The sequence below is a fragment of the Prosopis cineraria genome, unplaced genomic scaffold (genome assembly GCF_029017545.1).
Source record: "Prosopis cineraria cultivar Desert tree isolate PC_DT_omini unplaced genomic scaffold, ASM2901754v1 PC7, whole genome shotgun sequence".
In the NCBI taxonomy this organism is placed as follows: domain Eukaryota; kingdom Viridiplantae; phylum Streptophyta; class Magnoliopsida; order Fabales; family Fabaceae; genus Prosopis; species Prosopis cineraria.
This window is the reverse complement of record NW_026555338.1, coordinates 27,018,532-27,035,505: the sequence shown is the minus strand read 5'-3', so window position 1 is coordinate 27,035,505 and position 16,974 is coordinate 27,018,532. Positions and strand designations below refer to the sequence as shown.

Genomic DNA, 16,974 nt, shown 5'->3' with positions numbered 1-16,974 from the left:
GAGGACTTGGGAAGTGTAGTCTCCAAATTTCCACATGCCACAATGTCTAATGTTTCTAAATAAGGAATGTGTTGAGGCAGAGACTTTGTCAGTCTAGGACAATCACATATATAAAGCTCTTAAAGGCAAGAGAAACTCTCATCTTGATGACTTATATTCTATTCTTCCCCATCCAACATCTCATCAGAACTTAAATATGAAAGGCAACAAAATGGGGCACTGGAGGAGCCATTCCCGTAAAATTCTTCACCTATCACCTTTATTCCATCAAATCCTTTAATGACAAGTTTCTGGAGGGAAGGTAGTTGCCCAAATAGTGGTAATTGCTCAAATTTGGCACACCTCAGCAAATATAAAGACACTAAATTGGCTAAATGTGAACCACCAACCCAATTTGGAAATTTGCCACCTATGTATCCATCAACAGTGAGCTCTTCTATAGCATGATTTGGCTCAAGTGCTTCCACTATAGACTCTTGATGTAGTGCCACTTCATGACAGCGCCAATACTGCAACATTAATGTATCTAAATGCTTTTCTTTCAATTTGGCCTCTCTTACTTCTGTAGTTTCATCTATGCACCCCACATTTGAGATGCTTCGTGAACCTGTTAAGTGGTCTAAGATACCCAATTCTTTTAATTTTGAACCTCCTTTCTCTGCCACAACAAATTTGTTCATTGTTCGGAGATGCTTTAATTTTCCTATATAATTTGGCATCTTTTCTATGTTAGAACCTACCAACTCAAAGTGACGCAAGTTGATGAGTTTGCAGAAATTTGATGGCAACTTTGTCAAGCAACGGCAATGAATTAATTTCAAAGTTTGTAAATTAATCAACAAGCACATTGAATTTGGTAATTTCTCATTTGAAGTCCAAGAAAGATCCAAATAATGCAAGTTCTTTAAATTGCTAATACCATTGGTCATGTTTTTGAGATTTTCATATCCCCTCAATGATAATTTCCGTAAGTACTTGAGATGACATAGCCTGGATACCATATAACCATTTATGCCAAAATTGAAGGAGAACAAGAGGCATCTATGTAACTAGTGGCATTTGAAAAATCTCTAAAGTTTCAAGATTTTCATTTTTGTTGCTTATATATGAAAAGTAGCGACTCTTTGGTGACATATCTTGTGCTTGATCAACCTCTAGCTGTGCACAAAACTCCCCCCTCACAGATTTCACTAAATCACTCAAAAGATCATCCATAATGAAGCAATCATCACCATTTCTTGTCAGCTTAAAAAAAGATCTACTCCCTCTAGTCTTATTTGTAAGTCATTTTTACCAATCTCATCAATACTAATATAACAACAGTATAAAGAATAATTACAAATGAAATTTTAAAACTAATCCTCGGATAGAAAACTAAAAAGTGATCCAAGCAATATAATATTATTTTCCAAGTAATTCTCTCTCATACTTTACAGAAAAGTTGATCAGTGACAGTAAAAAAAAAAGTCTATCAACTTTACTTACACTTACTGGCAGGAAGGTCGAAATGAATTGGGGGCAAAATTTTTTGGGAAAATACATCCTTCTAAAAAGGAGAGAAAAAGCAGACAAAACAAAAGAAACAAAAATGCATGAGACCACCAATTGCTTCAGCCTTTCACCATGAAAAATTGCTGCATGTCTTTTAATTTAAATGCTCCAGCTGAGGAAGACAGTAGGGACATCAACAACATTTTTTTGGACTTAAATGCTCCTCCCATGTGTGAGAATGTCTACCTAAACAACAATCAAGGAGAAAAGCAACATGCAATCAATGAAGAAAAAAATGGCAAGGATATCTATCCTTATGAAACTTAGAATATCCGTATATAAAATTTAACTCTAGTATTTCTATTTAGTTCCTAATAATGGTTTCCTAAAGCACCATATCCCCATAATTTTTTAAATATAGTAGAAAGATAGAAAAAAATATATCACTTGTACCATATAGAAAAAACCAAAATATAGTAGACCCGAATGCAATGAAGTTGTAGTAGTATATGGCAAACAAAACTAACGATGCAGTGCCAATTTGCTTCTTATCCTTCCAGAGCAATGTATCAGCAACTGTAAAAAGCCAGTGATAGTAAATTTGCACATTGACTAAAATCTATAGAAGAATAAATGTACACCACAGATTAACTCACAACACCAACGAGTTACACAATTGTGCACATGAAGAAAACAATAATTGATACCACTAGCTAATTTAGATTGTAAACATACTATAAGGACATAACGATGCATGTCTGAACAAATAACATAATCTTCTTTAGAAAGGAGAACTTGTCTCTAGACAAATGACAAACCTTTGACTTGGTTTTCACCAAGAAAAAAGGGGAAAGAAAAATTTACAAAATGAAGCATGGGCTCACAACATTAATGTGGACAATTAAATCTTCATAACAATAGAACGTGACTAGCCAATGCACAGTTTTCTTTTATTCGAATAAAGAATCCACCATAAAACTTAAAACCACATCTACACATTCAAACTTTGGTAGAGAATAGGGTACATGGATAAGGGAGTTACCAGCGATCAGAAAAAGGGATGGTGAGCACACGTTGGAGACATAAGCCTTGAGGTTTAGCATAGCTCAGAATAAGAGGTGCATGCATGAAGCATTGCATGAAATCCATTTGATTGGGTCTTGAAAGCCTTGTCCCTTTGGATAGACCCAACAGAATTGAGTCTCCAGGAACTGGAGAAGCCAAACCATCAAGGGTTTTAGGAGTAGAGACGTCCAAGTCCCAAAACCCTGCTCCATCCATAACCCATCCTAGCTAGTTTCCTCATCTCTCTTATCTCCCAGAATAGAGCACTTCTGACCTTGCAGAACTTTGCCACCGCCAAGGGAGAGAGTGTGCTTAGCCTGTTTCCCTTCACATGGCTCTTTGCTTTATCATTACCGTCAATTTTCCAAAGTGTTAACTTGCAAACTATGAAGCATTGACACAAAACATCCATGTTGACAATTAAATCTTAATAAAAAATATATATAACATGACTAGGCGTATTTCATAAATAATCCACAATGTAAAATTTCTCTACATCCCTCAAACCACCCTTACCCAACCTCCTTTCAATCTTATATATGGGAGAACTAACTTGAACTTGAATCAATAAGAAAGCAAACATCTTGGATTAGAAACTAAAAGATACGGATTAAATAAATGTTAAGAACAATATCCTAAATGGCTTTTCAAATAAATTCGACATGCAATAACATGGCACAATATTATTCATGAAATATCATAGACCAAAGTGACCATCACAGTCTCAAAGCTTCTAAAAGAATCCAATTAATAATTTTTTATTCAGTTCAAAAGATTCTTTAAATAAACTTGGATCAAGCCATGATTTGATATTTAGTTATGTAATGTACAGCAATATGGAGTGCACCTAACGCTAGCAAATACCACAGCAATCAAATAATCAAAATATTTAGTTATGCACACATAATTTGATATTTTATATAGAAGGTAGGGTGAACATAAATTTGAATAGACTTTTGAAATCTAATATCAATAAACTTTTGAAAAAGAGACAAATATGGGAGGCAATATAATTGAATCACCAAGGTAGCAACCATGTAAAAGAAGGATCTTATCAAATGAAGAATGTGTTGCTATTTGTAAGATTTTGTTACACTCAATTTGCCAAGGTAAATTGAGCAGTATCACAACAAGAGAGATAGCTTCAGCATACTCAGTTTCAATGAGAGTAATTCAATGCATTTGGCATCAAGTTAAGGAAATAGGGAATGCAACTCATAGAAAGACAAACAGGTGTGGAACAAAGGGACCTAATATGAACATGGAACAAGTCATGGCAATTCTTGTACAATAAAGAACTACTTATAGGTCTCTTGTAAGTATGCTAGCAGTTAACAAGACATCACTAATCAGACTTCAAAAAAAAGGAGTTCCATGGCGCCACACAAGTGCAATCAAACCATATTTAAAGGAGTAAAACATGCTTGCTAAATTGAGGTGATGTTTGTCCATGCTAGAATAAGAAAGTATACCAAATGATCTAACTTTTCAATATATGTACAACATAATCCATATTGATGAAAAATGGTTTTACATGATAAAGAAATCACATACCTACTACTTGGCAATAGGGGAAAAGCCGCCACATCAAACATGTAAAAACAAGAATTATGTTAGTAAGGTTATATTCCTAGTTGCTGCGGCTAGGTCTAGATTTAATGCACAAGGCCTATCTAGCCACACACTTCACTAATACATTTAATTAATCTAATCAAACTTAATTAATTCGGTTAACAATTGAGAATGTTACATATTTTACTCTTAGTTTATTTAGTCTTATTAGAAGAACTTATTGACTAATTTGTTCATTTAAATAATAATAAATTGGTGATACTTAATGCACTATGTTTTTTTTAGAATTAAATCAAAATAGGGGTGTCGTTATAATATATTCTTGCTTCTGCACATTTGCCAAAGTTTGAACGATGACTATACCATGCACTTTCTCTGTTAAAAATGTAAGGCATTTTTTGCGGAATTAGATATTTAAAAATGTAAGGCATTTTTAATCTTTTAAGATATAATCATTGCTTTTTTTTTTTCAAAAGTACCCCTATTAATAATGACTTTATATTTATTGTAGGGTATTTGATAGAGGTAAATATAAAAAGATAGGGTTAGTTTGAAAGTAGATAATTACTTCATTAGGGGATAAGATTCAGTTAAAAATATCTTATATTTTTAACAAAGGGAGTATATGTATTACTTTCATTCATAAATATTGATATGTTTTTATAAAATTATATCAATACTTCATTAAAGTCCATAATACATCTGTCATGTCCCAGAAATTAAACGTGACTAGCACGAGATGTATACATAATCATACATCCCTTAAGTTGTGATAAAAGAAATCTTAATCTAATATTTAATATTTATTTATAAAACATAATTAGACTTGAAATAAAAGTTTAAGTGTTTTTGTAGAAATTTTGGCAGAACTTTTTCTATAAATAAGATCTCTTAAAAATTCTACAATATAATATTTCTATCAAAAACATCAAGTCAATCAAGAGCAAAGTTCCTTTTGGCCAGCTGACAAAATACATAACAGCATAAACAACCTAATTACAAACTATGTGGAGTACCTAACAATAAGTTAATAAAAATAAAAATTCATAATTAATACTTTACATCAAGATAAAGTTAAATCATTGGCTTCTCCACTTCTAGTCAATCAAAAACTCTTCAATGCCCAGTTGGTGGTTCCGCATCAGCTACACTATCTGAGACCAAAATTATTTTTAGCAAATAACGTCCCAAAAATAATTAATTAATTAATTAAACATAAAAAAAATTAAAAACACAATTATCATCCTGAAAATTCAAATAAATTTGGAATAAAAGGATTCTATGTAACCTTAAATAAAATCTTAAATCATTAAACCATCATATCAAATATTATCACTTGATTTCAAAGAAGCAAATAAACAAATTGAATAATTATAAATAGATTACTAATTAAAGCCATTAAAATATAAAATCATTAAATAATCAAATTCATGTTTATAGGGACTCTTCAGAACAATTAACAAATGTGAATACACAATCTACGAGGATAAGTAACTAGAAGCGGCTAAAGCTATGAAACAGACGTGGACACATAGTCCACAAGGATAATTAACCAGACATGGTCATAGCCACGAAACAGATGTAGGTACAATACCCATAAATAACAGACGTGAAAATAGAGCTCACGAAAATCAAACTAACTAGTAATTGACCATGGCGCGCCAAAGGCTAACGGAACTGCCATTAGTAATCAGTGTCCTATCTAAAGTCTCTTTAAAAATCAATTTCTAAACATGCGAGAAAAATAATCATCATCGAATTAAAATTTTCTCTTCTCTATATCAGACTCGCATGAATTATATAAATACCCATTCTTTTTAATGTAAAAACTCAAACACTTTCACAAATTTTCATGATTGTCCTTGTCAAATAAAGGATTACTAGAACTTGTAAAAAAAACAATTTGAACAATGTTATAAGCACATAACAGTATACTTTAGAAATTAATAACTATAAAATCCTCAAGAATTCACTTCATCTCTCAATAACATAAATAAATTTCTTTGTAATATTTGATTCAAGTTCACAAATGAACAACACCCCAAGCCAATCCATGTTTCTTGTGAGATCTCAAAAAGTTATAGAAAAATTCCTATTTAAGTATCTCCTTTTCCAAATTTTTAAGCTAAATTCATGGATAACACTATCTCAGCCAATTATGTCTTCCAAGGAATTTAATGAGACTTTAATAATTATAATTCCAAGCAAAACTCTCCTAAGGCATTTTATCAAACACCTCATAAGCATTAAACCATAAACTAATAATCCAAGTTTTTTTTCCAATAACTTCCTCAATACTTCAATACCAATTTTAAGTTCAAAGATAGTTAAATCAATTTATTCTTTTGGTAGAACTATTGTAAGTAAGAGAAATTAGCTACCAAAAACCATATTCTTAAGCTTAAATCTTGAATATGATCAGACTCCCTTCTACTACTCCAATCACACACAGCTACAACAAGAAAGAAATAAAAATCTCTCGCCATCACAGAACATCAACAATGTAAAAAGAAAGGGAAAAAGTCACGAGCTGTATAAGGGAGAAGAGATTCGATGCAAACAAGCCGCAACACAGTCAGAGGAGGAAGATTTTTTTCAACTCCCCAGTCACAAACCACGGATGAACAAGGACAAAAGGCAAGGAAGAAGAAGATCTGAGCACTCACCTCCACACGGATAGCAAAAAAAAACATGAATAGAAGAGGAGAAAGAAAGGGTCGACAGAATAGGGGAGAAGACGACAGCCACACACTAGCCTCCCTTTCATGAATCAAACCTCCAAAACTCTTAGACCAACTCCTTACGTGCTCACGATTCTGAGCTTCTAGCAGTGAAAGACCACAGTACACATTAACAATGCCGACGACTTGATTCTCACACCCATCAACACCATATGCATGAACGACGAGGACTGAACAAAAAATGAAGGAGATGAACAGCAATAGAAAGCACAACAGAGCTTTGGGCATACACAGTTACGGCGAGCTTCCACCTTCACCGGTGACAACTAAAAAAGGAAAGGAAGAGATGAAGTACAATGGGGCAGAAAATTAAAGCTCTCTCACTCACACACGGTTCTAGAAAAATTGAAGAAGGGGAGGAAGGCATGTCTTCAGATTTAAAGAAGGGTAAAATGGTAATTTTAGGAAGAGCTGAAGCAAAAACAATCAAATCTCTGTTCTTGAGCTCCCTAAGTTTCAAACTTTAGACCTCCTAATTAAATGGCTACACTATCTCCACCAAGCTAGCTCTTATTTCTTGCTATATTTACTCCAAAATTACTAAAATATATTTAAAACGCAATATAATAATTACAATTAAAATTCCTAGGATATAACAACATCCACTCAATAGTTCGAGAATCGTTTCCATTCCTATCCTGCATCATCTCATCCAAACAATACACATTCGTGCATGCATTTCTTTTCTAATTGGTTTAGCTGATTTCATTAACTGATTTAACTAATTTTGTTAACTGTAACCCCTTGCAAAGGTGAAGTCTAATATATTTAGCAATGTTTGCCTATATATCTCACAAAATTGAACTCCATGTGTTGTTAATGGCAATGTCAGGACCTTAGACTATGGGGTGCAACATTCTTAAAATTAAAAAAAAAGTTAATCTTTTAGTTTTTTAATTTTTAACTCACTTATAATACAGTCTCTCAACTATAACTAACTACGATTCAGTCTTTAACTTTTGACTCTCTTATAATTTGATCCTTATTTTTAATTTTTTTAAAATTATCCTTATCAAATAAGAGGAATAAAAAAAATGCTCATATCTTATTCTAAAATACCTTATACTCTTTGATGTGATATCTAAACTAACATGAAAAAAGGGGGCTAACAAAAGTTAGCGGATTGAATTATAGGCGAGTCAAAAGTTAAGATATTGAGTCATAGATGAATAAAATATTAAGGGATTGAGTCGCAGTAAGTCATAGTTATAGGATTGAGTTACAAGTATATTAAAAATTGAAGGACTAAAAAATTAATTTTTTTTTAAATTAATAATTTAAAAATAATTAAAAATTTTTGAACCCAAAATATTTAAAGTTGGACTAAGGAGTGTAAAATATTTAGACTAAAGGTTGCAAAATATTAAAATATGTAGACCTTTTTTGTAATTTTTTTCAAAGTTAAGAGGTGTATTTGCCCCTTGGCTTCCCTATAGCACAACCCATACATATGTATGGTAAGGAAAGGATGCTTGAAAGTTAAGCCAAGCCAAAAGGAGAGTGCTTTTACTCAAAACCATAAGAGTCACAATGCATATCTCTAGTAGCAATGGTTGGAGGGGAAACAGGAAAGTTCTTTTTTCCCCCTTCCTTTCTTTTTTGATTTTAAGGAAAGAAAAGGATAGTACCTTAAACTTGTATTAAGAAACCCTCATTTATGGGAGGGGAATATTGTGGTTACATTGTCAATGAAAATAATTTTATCAAAATCTAAGGGATCAATACCAGTTAAAAACTATAAAGCTTGTCACTTTTTAAAATAAACCAAACAAATGAAAAACAAGAAAAAGAGAATACACTAATACTATGTTTGGATACACAAGAATTCAGATTTGGATTTAAGCTAAATCCATTGTTCGAATAATTAAAAATGTATGGATTTAAATTTAACCCAAATCCAAATCTAAGTTCTCTCTTAATTTTTTATAATTTGAAATCCTTTATAAACTCTTATTATTTCAAATTCTAACTCTAACTCTTTTGTAATTTGACCTAAATGCATAAAGGCTTGATTGACTTGCCAATGGTAATTCGACCGAACCATCAAAGTTGACAAAAACAAGCTGCCACTATTGAGCAGGACGAGACGGCCAATTTCCACCAAAACCAGACCGACGATAACGATAGGAACCGAATGACTAACTTCTACAAGGACCGAATCGACAGCGACAATGAGAACTAGATGGCTGACTTCTATAGAGACTAGACTGATGGCACCAATGGGGACTGAATGACCGACTTCCACCAGGACCAGACCAACGGTGATGATAGGGATAGGACGCCTGACTTCCACCTGGACCGAATGGAAGGGGATCGAAAGAATGACTTTCATTAAGACCCACCGATGGGGATCAGACAATTGACTTCCACTGGGATCGAATCGTGAGGGAAGATAAGGACTGGATGGTTGACTTCCACTAGGACCTGATCGACGATTATGATAGAGACCAAATGGCCAACTTCCATCGGGATCAGACCAATGACAATGACGAGAACCATCTGTCTAATTTTGTTGAAAGTTGGCCAATCGGTTCTTGTCGTCGATCCAGTCTCTGTTAAAGTGGGCCGTTAGGTACCCATCATTAGTGTCAGTCTGGTCTAGGTAGAAGTCAGCTATCTAATCACCATCAATCCTCCCTTAGTAGAAGTCCATCGTCCGGTCCTTGTCATCACTGTCGATCCAGAGTCGTTCGATCCCTATCAATCTAGTCTCGATGGTAGTCAGCCGTCCAATCTTCATCATCACCGTCGGTCTAGTCTTAATGGAAGTCAGTCATTCGATCCTTATCATCATTGTCAATCCGATCTTGGTAAAAGTCAGCTGTTCAGTCACCGTCATCACTGTCGGTCCGATCCAGGTGAAAGTCGGCCATTTGATCCCTGTCATCCCTTTTAGTTCGATCCTTGTCGTCACTAATGGGCCAGTCCTGTGGAAGTTGGCCAGGGTCTCGTCCCCATCATTGTGACGGTCTGGTCCCAGTAGAAGTCGGAGGTCTCATCCTGATCGTCACTGATGCCACAGTCCTATTCAGCTTTGTTTGTCTGATCCCATTAAAAGTTGGCCATTCGAATCATTGAATTCAACCAATCCTCCAAGTTTCTTTTAAATTCAAATATAGATTTTAAAATTTAAAATTTTACTTTAGATCCAAACAAAGAATTTTAATATTATAATTTGAAATTTTTTATATCATCCAAACAAAAAATTCAGAATCCATGAATTTTAAATGTGAGATTTTAAATATGAGATTTTAAATTCAAATTCCTAATTAAAATCCACCCATCCAAACACAATGTAAAGATAAATTGAAGAGATAAATAACCACAAACAATAAACAACAAAAAAAAAATAGGGGGAGACTCTAGCATTCTAAAACTATTATCTTTAATGGGGATGTAATTGTGAAGTTTGTCTTCAATAGCAGTGTCTCCAATTCATCCAAGTAGTCTCACAACTCCCATAGTATTATTAGAAGCTTGGAATTGCATTCTATTTCCTTAATTGCTTCTGCCAATAATATTTGCCCTCTGAAGCTTCCCTTCACTGAACTTTGACATGTGCACTGAAAAATAGATCAAGACATAAACTACTATACCTGTTAGTAAACAGGTGAATTAAGTTGCTTACGTGTCTTGAAATTTTAATGAACATTAAGGCGAGACAGATTTTAGACTAAGACACAATATAAAAGGAGAATGCTTGCTCACCAAATTTCTCCTGTGATTTATTTTACTCTACACTTCTAATCCATCCATTCATCTGAGAAATTTCTATCATTGAGCTTTTGAAATCTACCCTTGGAAAAATATACAACTGAGTAAATTTTAATATAGAGGAAGTACGACCTTTTCAAGCATGACAATCAGTAAGTTCATATGCTGCTCTAAGAAACTGCAGATTGGAGCTTCAGGAATCTTGCTATACCAAAAATTAGAAGGTCATAATTTTACAATAATTTGGACGAATGATAATAACTAAAAAAGCAAAACCAAAATTCAGCCGCTAATTTTTACCCACAATAATGAAATAGCCTGAAAAAAATCTATGTAGATCAGGTCATAAAATAATACAGTAAAAAATTATTTATATATCTATTTGTTGACTTAATTACTAACAAAATTATAACAAGTTATTTTTCTTTTAAAGTTCACAATTCTTTTGATAGAAATTTCGAAAATGTAGAAGAACAAATACCCCTCCATGCTTGTGTATACAAAACTAAGGTAATATAAAAAAACTCAAAATTAAAAGTATGAATTTAGGAAGACAACAAATTCAAACTTCAAACTAGAAGCAATTGCCATAATAAATACCACAAGTGTTGAAGAAGTGATAATATAGTTGTTAGTCGGAAATGTTTAAAAATATTAAGTATTGAAGGATATTTATTTTGGTAGAAAAAACTTACTCCTTTGGCTACAAAAATGTAAGACATTTGAAACCGAATTTTATCCTCTAATAAAACAGTTACTTGTCTTTAAATTAATACAATTTTTTCATATTTACTTTTATTTAATAGGGTTTGTCATTTTAAAATAAATATAAAGTAATTTATTTATTATGGAAACTTTTGAAAAAAAGCAAGATAATTACACTTTAAAACACTAAAAATACCTTATATTTTTAAATATTCAACCCATCAAAAAATGTCTTATATTTTTTAATGGAGAGAGTATATACTTACCCTTATATGCTTAAAGTACTTCATTTTAATTAAATCTAAGACATTATAAATACTTTATATCTTATTATATTTCATAACAAACTCTTATTATTAATATCATTAACACATTAAAATTCATTTATCTTGATTTGATTGGATACATTAAGTATATAAAATTAAATTCATAAATCTTGTCCTATTTTCAATTTGTTCACCACATTAGTAAGGAGTATATGATCTGATTTTTCAGGCCAAATATAAAAGCTGAACCCAATGATGCAAACAGAGCAACAGAATGTAGATTGTGATTCATAACTATAAATTGATTGACATAAATCACTACAGATTTAATCATGTGCGTAAGTGAAGATCAACATCTAAGAAATGTCTCAGCAAAACACGAGTGCTTTGTATTTATTTATACTTCAATGAGGACAATAAAACACGTGAAGATATTTTTAAAAAATATAAAATATTTAGACATGAATTTCCAGAATAATTGATATTGTTCTGCTCCCAAGAAACTCGAGATTTTAGCTTTAGTATAACGTCAACTCAAAGAAGAATCCACATGATATGTAAAGTGAGCATGCAATAATATAATTTTGATGAATGATAATAACTGAGAAACAAAAACAAAATTATGAATTACTAAAAATATTAATATTGTATACGTATGAGAAGTAAATTAAGAGGATGAAGTAACTTTGAGCAGAATGAGAGTTAAGCTCTGCGTATGGAGACATGAGGGATACGAGCAATTTTACGCTAATCTAGTCCAGTCTCCTTTTCACACCTCTCCTCCAACAATGGACAATTATAAATAGATAAATGAGAAACAGGTGGAGGGAAACCATGCTCTGGAATGCCTTCGAAACTCAAGTTTGGACAGTCTTGAAAAGATAAGGAATAAGAGAACAGAGGCGGAGAAGACCACTATAGTTTAATCTTCTCAAGTTGTGACAACCTGAGAATGAAAGAGATTCAAGGCTGGATGGCAGCAAGCCCTCCTCAGGGAAGGACTGATCTCCATCTTCAAACTCATCATCACTGAATGAAATTTCTTTCAACATATAATCAAACTCTTGCAAACCCCAAGACGCAAAGTGTACGCAGCTTGGTTGATTTGGTTCAGTGAAAAGCATGCCTCCTCGCCGTACTAAATCCCTCCATGTGGCCACATCTTTGACTGCAATCTTCTTACACTCCATTAACCATATAGCTTCCATGCAAGAGGACTTCGGAAATGTTATCTCCAAATTTCCACAACTAATTATGTTCAACTTTTTTAAACATGGAAGTTGTGGAGGCAGAGACTTTCTCAGTCTCGGACAATTCCATATACGAAGCTCTTGAAGGCATGAGAAACTCTCATCTTCTTCACAAATATTCCATTCTTTCATTTTCGCATCCCATTAAAACTTAAATAAGAAAGGCAACGAAATGGAGCACTGGAGGAGCCATTCCCATAAAACTCTACACCTATCACTTTTATTCCACGAAATCCAGCAATCTTAAGTGTCTCCAGGAAAGGTAGCTGCCCAAGTGGTGGCAAGTTCACACAGTAGTTGTCCCAACATGTCAAATATAAAGACACTAAATTGGGTAGAAAGTGTGAACTAGCAAGCCAGTTTGGAAATTTCCTACCTCTGTAACCATCAACAATGAGCTCTTTTAAAGTATTATTTGGCTCAAGCCCTTCTAATACATGCTCTTGACGTTGTACCTCTTCACAACTTGCGTCAAGCATTTCACAATAATACATCAGCTTTAATTTATCCAAATGCTTTTCTTTCAAACTGGCCTCTCTTAAATCCGTGGGATTATTTATGATCGCCATATTAGAGATGGTTAGTGAACCCATTAAATGGTTCAAGGCACCTAGTTCTTTCAAAGCCGGTCCTCCTTTCTTTGCCACAAAAAAATGATTCATTGTTTGGAGATGATTTAACCTTCCCATATGTTTTGGCATCTTTTCGATTTCAAAACAACGATCCAAGTCAAGATGACGCAAGTTGATGAGCTTGTAGAAATGTGATGGAAACCCAAAAAAGCAACAATTTCTTAATTTTAATGTTTGTAAATTAACCAACAAGCACATTGAATTTGGCAATTCTCGAATTGAGGTCTTAGAAAGATCCAGATAATACTAGTGCTTTAAATTGTTAATATCATCTGTCAAGTATGTCAGACCTAAATTTCCACTCAAAGATAACTCACGTATGTACTTAAGATGAGAAAGTCTCGATATTATATCATGATTTATACCTTTACCCTCTTGGATGAAACTATGTAATTGGTGGCATTTGAAAACTCAAAATTTTCATTTTGTTCGCCCACAAATGAAAAGTAGCGAACCTCTGTTGAAATATCTTGCACCCGATCAACCTCTACCTGCACACCAAACTTTCCCATCATAGACTTCGCTAAATCGTTCAAAAGATCATGCATCATGAAGCAATTGCCATTCTTTTTTGATGGTTCAAAGAATGACCTGGATTGTAGGTCATTGAAAATCTCGTTGCCGACTTCTTCAAAGCTCTTAGTTGTGTGAGTGGAATGTAACAAGCCTTCAGCCATCCACAATTGAATAAGAACATCCTTCTCTATCAAGTAATCTTTTGGAAACATGGAACAAAATGCAAAGCAACGCTTTAGATTAGAAGGTAAATAATGATAGCTCAACCTTAAATATGGGATTGTATTGTTCTCATCCTCTGATAAAGACCAAATATCACTCTTCAAAATTTTATCCCAATATTGAGGAGCTAGTTTTGTGCCCAACAAGCTTGCCAATGTTTTTATGGCCAAAGGCAATCCTCCGCACTTGTTAACAATTCTTCAACCAATTGATTCAAGTTCCAGATCAATACAGTGGTTGCTAAATACATGTTTTGCAAATAACTTTCAAGGATATTCATCTTGTAATGGTTCCAAGAAATGAATATCTCTTGCCCGCATGACTTTTGCCACTTCTTGTTCACGTGATGTAACGAGACTCTTACTTCCAGGAGCTCCATAGTTGAAAGGAGCTCGAAAGGCCTCCCAGATGACATGATTCTTATTCCATACATCATCAAGAACCACACACAATTTCTTCTCCCTCAACATGTCCTGTAGTTGGCGTTGATGTGGATCTAAATCATCTGATTTTTCAAGTTCAATTGAATAATCAAGTGCTTTAAGAATCGCTTTTGTTGCTTGAACAGGATCAAACTCTTCAGAAATACACACCCAAGCTCTGTGGTGAAATCCACCTATGATTCTTTTGTCTTCGTAAACAAGCCGCACAAGAGTGGTCTTACCCATTCCACCCATACTTGCAATGGCAATCACATCCATTGGGGATCGATTCTCACCCTTGTTGGGCGACAGTAAAACCTTGAGTAGTTTCTCTTTATCAGCATCTCTACCAAAGATATCAGCTTCATCTATCAAAGACGATTCTGGTAATCTCTTGAAAACTCTCCTATTCACTCCCCGTGGAGTGAGTGTGCCAGAGCCATCCTTCTACCGCAGCTCATCCCTCTGCTTTGCTAAGCATTCTAGGTGTTCAACAAGTGCCTAGATCCTTGGTTTGATTTCTTTTTCAAATGGGTTCACAATGGAAGTGAAGTGGTTGCGGAGGTTACCTGTGGTAGGATGACGTTGAAGTCGCAGATTCCGTCACGAGGCCTCAGTTGCAATCTCAAGCAGCAGATCTTCAGCCTGGAACACAGCATCTCTGAGCTCATCAAGCCAACGCTTAACAGAAGGGTCTCTGTATTGCCTCTCCTCAGCATCTTCCATGACTTTGTTGAGACTGTTAAGAGTTATCTCCAATTTTTTCAGCAAGAAGCCATCTTGAAGCTTTTTGACTCGGAAGAAGTCAAGAATGTCACCAGAAGCCAATCTCTTGAGAATGGCTTCAATGGCAGCCATGCTTGTTCTGCAAAAGTGAGCACAAGGTACTGAGCAGCAACGGAGGATGAAAATCGGGGAAAGACGGAAGAAGAAAGTGAGGACCGTTGGTATTTCATATGAATATTATCAGTCAAAATGGTCTGTGCACCAGAGTCACATGCAAACTGAGCAGCCCAATACTAAATAATTACAGCTAATGTTAGGATTATTATAAAAACAGGCATAGTAGGTGCTTCGTTCAAAGTAATTGCAGCTAAATCATGCTCACGTGGCATGTGATGACTGATGAGTGAGTCTCTTTGGCCGAAGTCTTTTGTCCGTGAGAGATGTTGATATCAATATTCAATATTAATTCCTGCGTGCTATCTTCTCCAGCATTGTGCTTTAAAAATTTAATAATCAACAGACAATCACCATTCACGAAGTCTCGGAATTTTATAATCACAAATTTTACAAAATTGAATTCTACTCCAACTGTTTTTTTTTTTTTTATAAAGAACGAATATGCATTTTTGCTTCTCAATTATTCTTCAAAGAATGCCCAGTATTCTAAATTATTTGTAGCAGCAATTTTAGCTTTAAAGTAATTAAGATGTTGCATATTTCCCCGACATTAAATATTCTATTGTTGACAATTAAAAATGCTAATTAGAACTTAAATCTGGCAAAAAATGCCACCTGTGGTGCCAGGTGGATCCAAGTTGAAATGCATTTTGCTCTGAAACTATTCTTCAAGAGGCACCCAGTGTTTTAAACTATTTATCACAGCAATTTCATCCCTATAGTGAGTAAAAAGGATTTGGATTTATGAGTGACCTAAATTTACTTATTTAATGAGTGCTTTGATTATAATAATTGTTTTAAATTTTTGAAGGGAAATGTATCTATATAATTTTCAAGCATAGATGAAATATAATGACTGTAACTAATATATTTATTAAGTGAGTGTACTTAAGTCATTCATCTAATCTAAATCATTTGTTATATATCATTTGTTAAATTAAAGTCATCCTGTGACTTAAAGATATGAAATTTTAGGATAACTTTGTGCTTTCATGTAACTGCTATTTTATAATTTTGCGATTAATTCGTAGTTCAAGTGACATCCCATTTCAATTTAAGGACGAAATAATAACTATATTATATGAAATTAATTTTATTTTAATTGTTTATTTATTATGATATTAATATAAAAGTAAATTATTTATTCTTATTCATTGAAGTGATATTTTTAAATTAACTATACACTAACACAGGTACGTTTTTTCTAATTATTTAATTTCAAAGTAATTGCATATCTCCTTGCAATTTTGTTTTTGGTTCAAAACACAAAATCCTCTTTTTACCCAAAAAAAATACAAAATCCTTTTTATAATAATCAATAAATTTGGACAAACTAGAAGAAAACAAAACATATGCACAACTATAGTTTTCAATTTCATATCAGATAACCAATACAATTCTGTGAAGTGGCAAGAGCAATTATTTTGAAATCCCTAAGACTTATGTGACATAATTTTTTTTTTAGCCAAATTAAG

General features: G+C 33.6%; 1 protein-coding gene across 1 annotated transcript; it reads right to left on the bottom strand.

The window, feature by feature from the left end:
- Positions 1–158: 158 nt before the first annotated feature.
- Positions 159–2,772, bottom strand: LOC129316654 (putative disease resistance RPP13-like protein 1). The gene is made up of 2 exons (XM_054961056.1): positions 2,534–2,772; positions 159–990 (listed from the first exon to the last, which is right to left on the bottom strand). Exons 1-2 carry the CDS (start codon positions 2,770–2,772, stop codon positions 159–161), a joined length of 1,071 nt encoding a protein of 356 aa, XP_054817031.1.
- Positions 2,773–16,974: the final 14,202 nt, after the last annotated feature.

Coding starts and splice junctions, on each gene's coding strand:
- LOC129316654 (XM_054961056.1), bottom strand. CDS start 2,772: ATGGATGGAGCAGGGTTTTGGGACTTGGACGTCTCTACTCCTAAAACC. Junction 991..2,533: donor ATCCCTTTTTCTGATCGCTG/GTAACTCCCTTA, acceptor TATGGTATCCAG/GCTATGTCATCTCAAGTACT.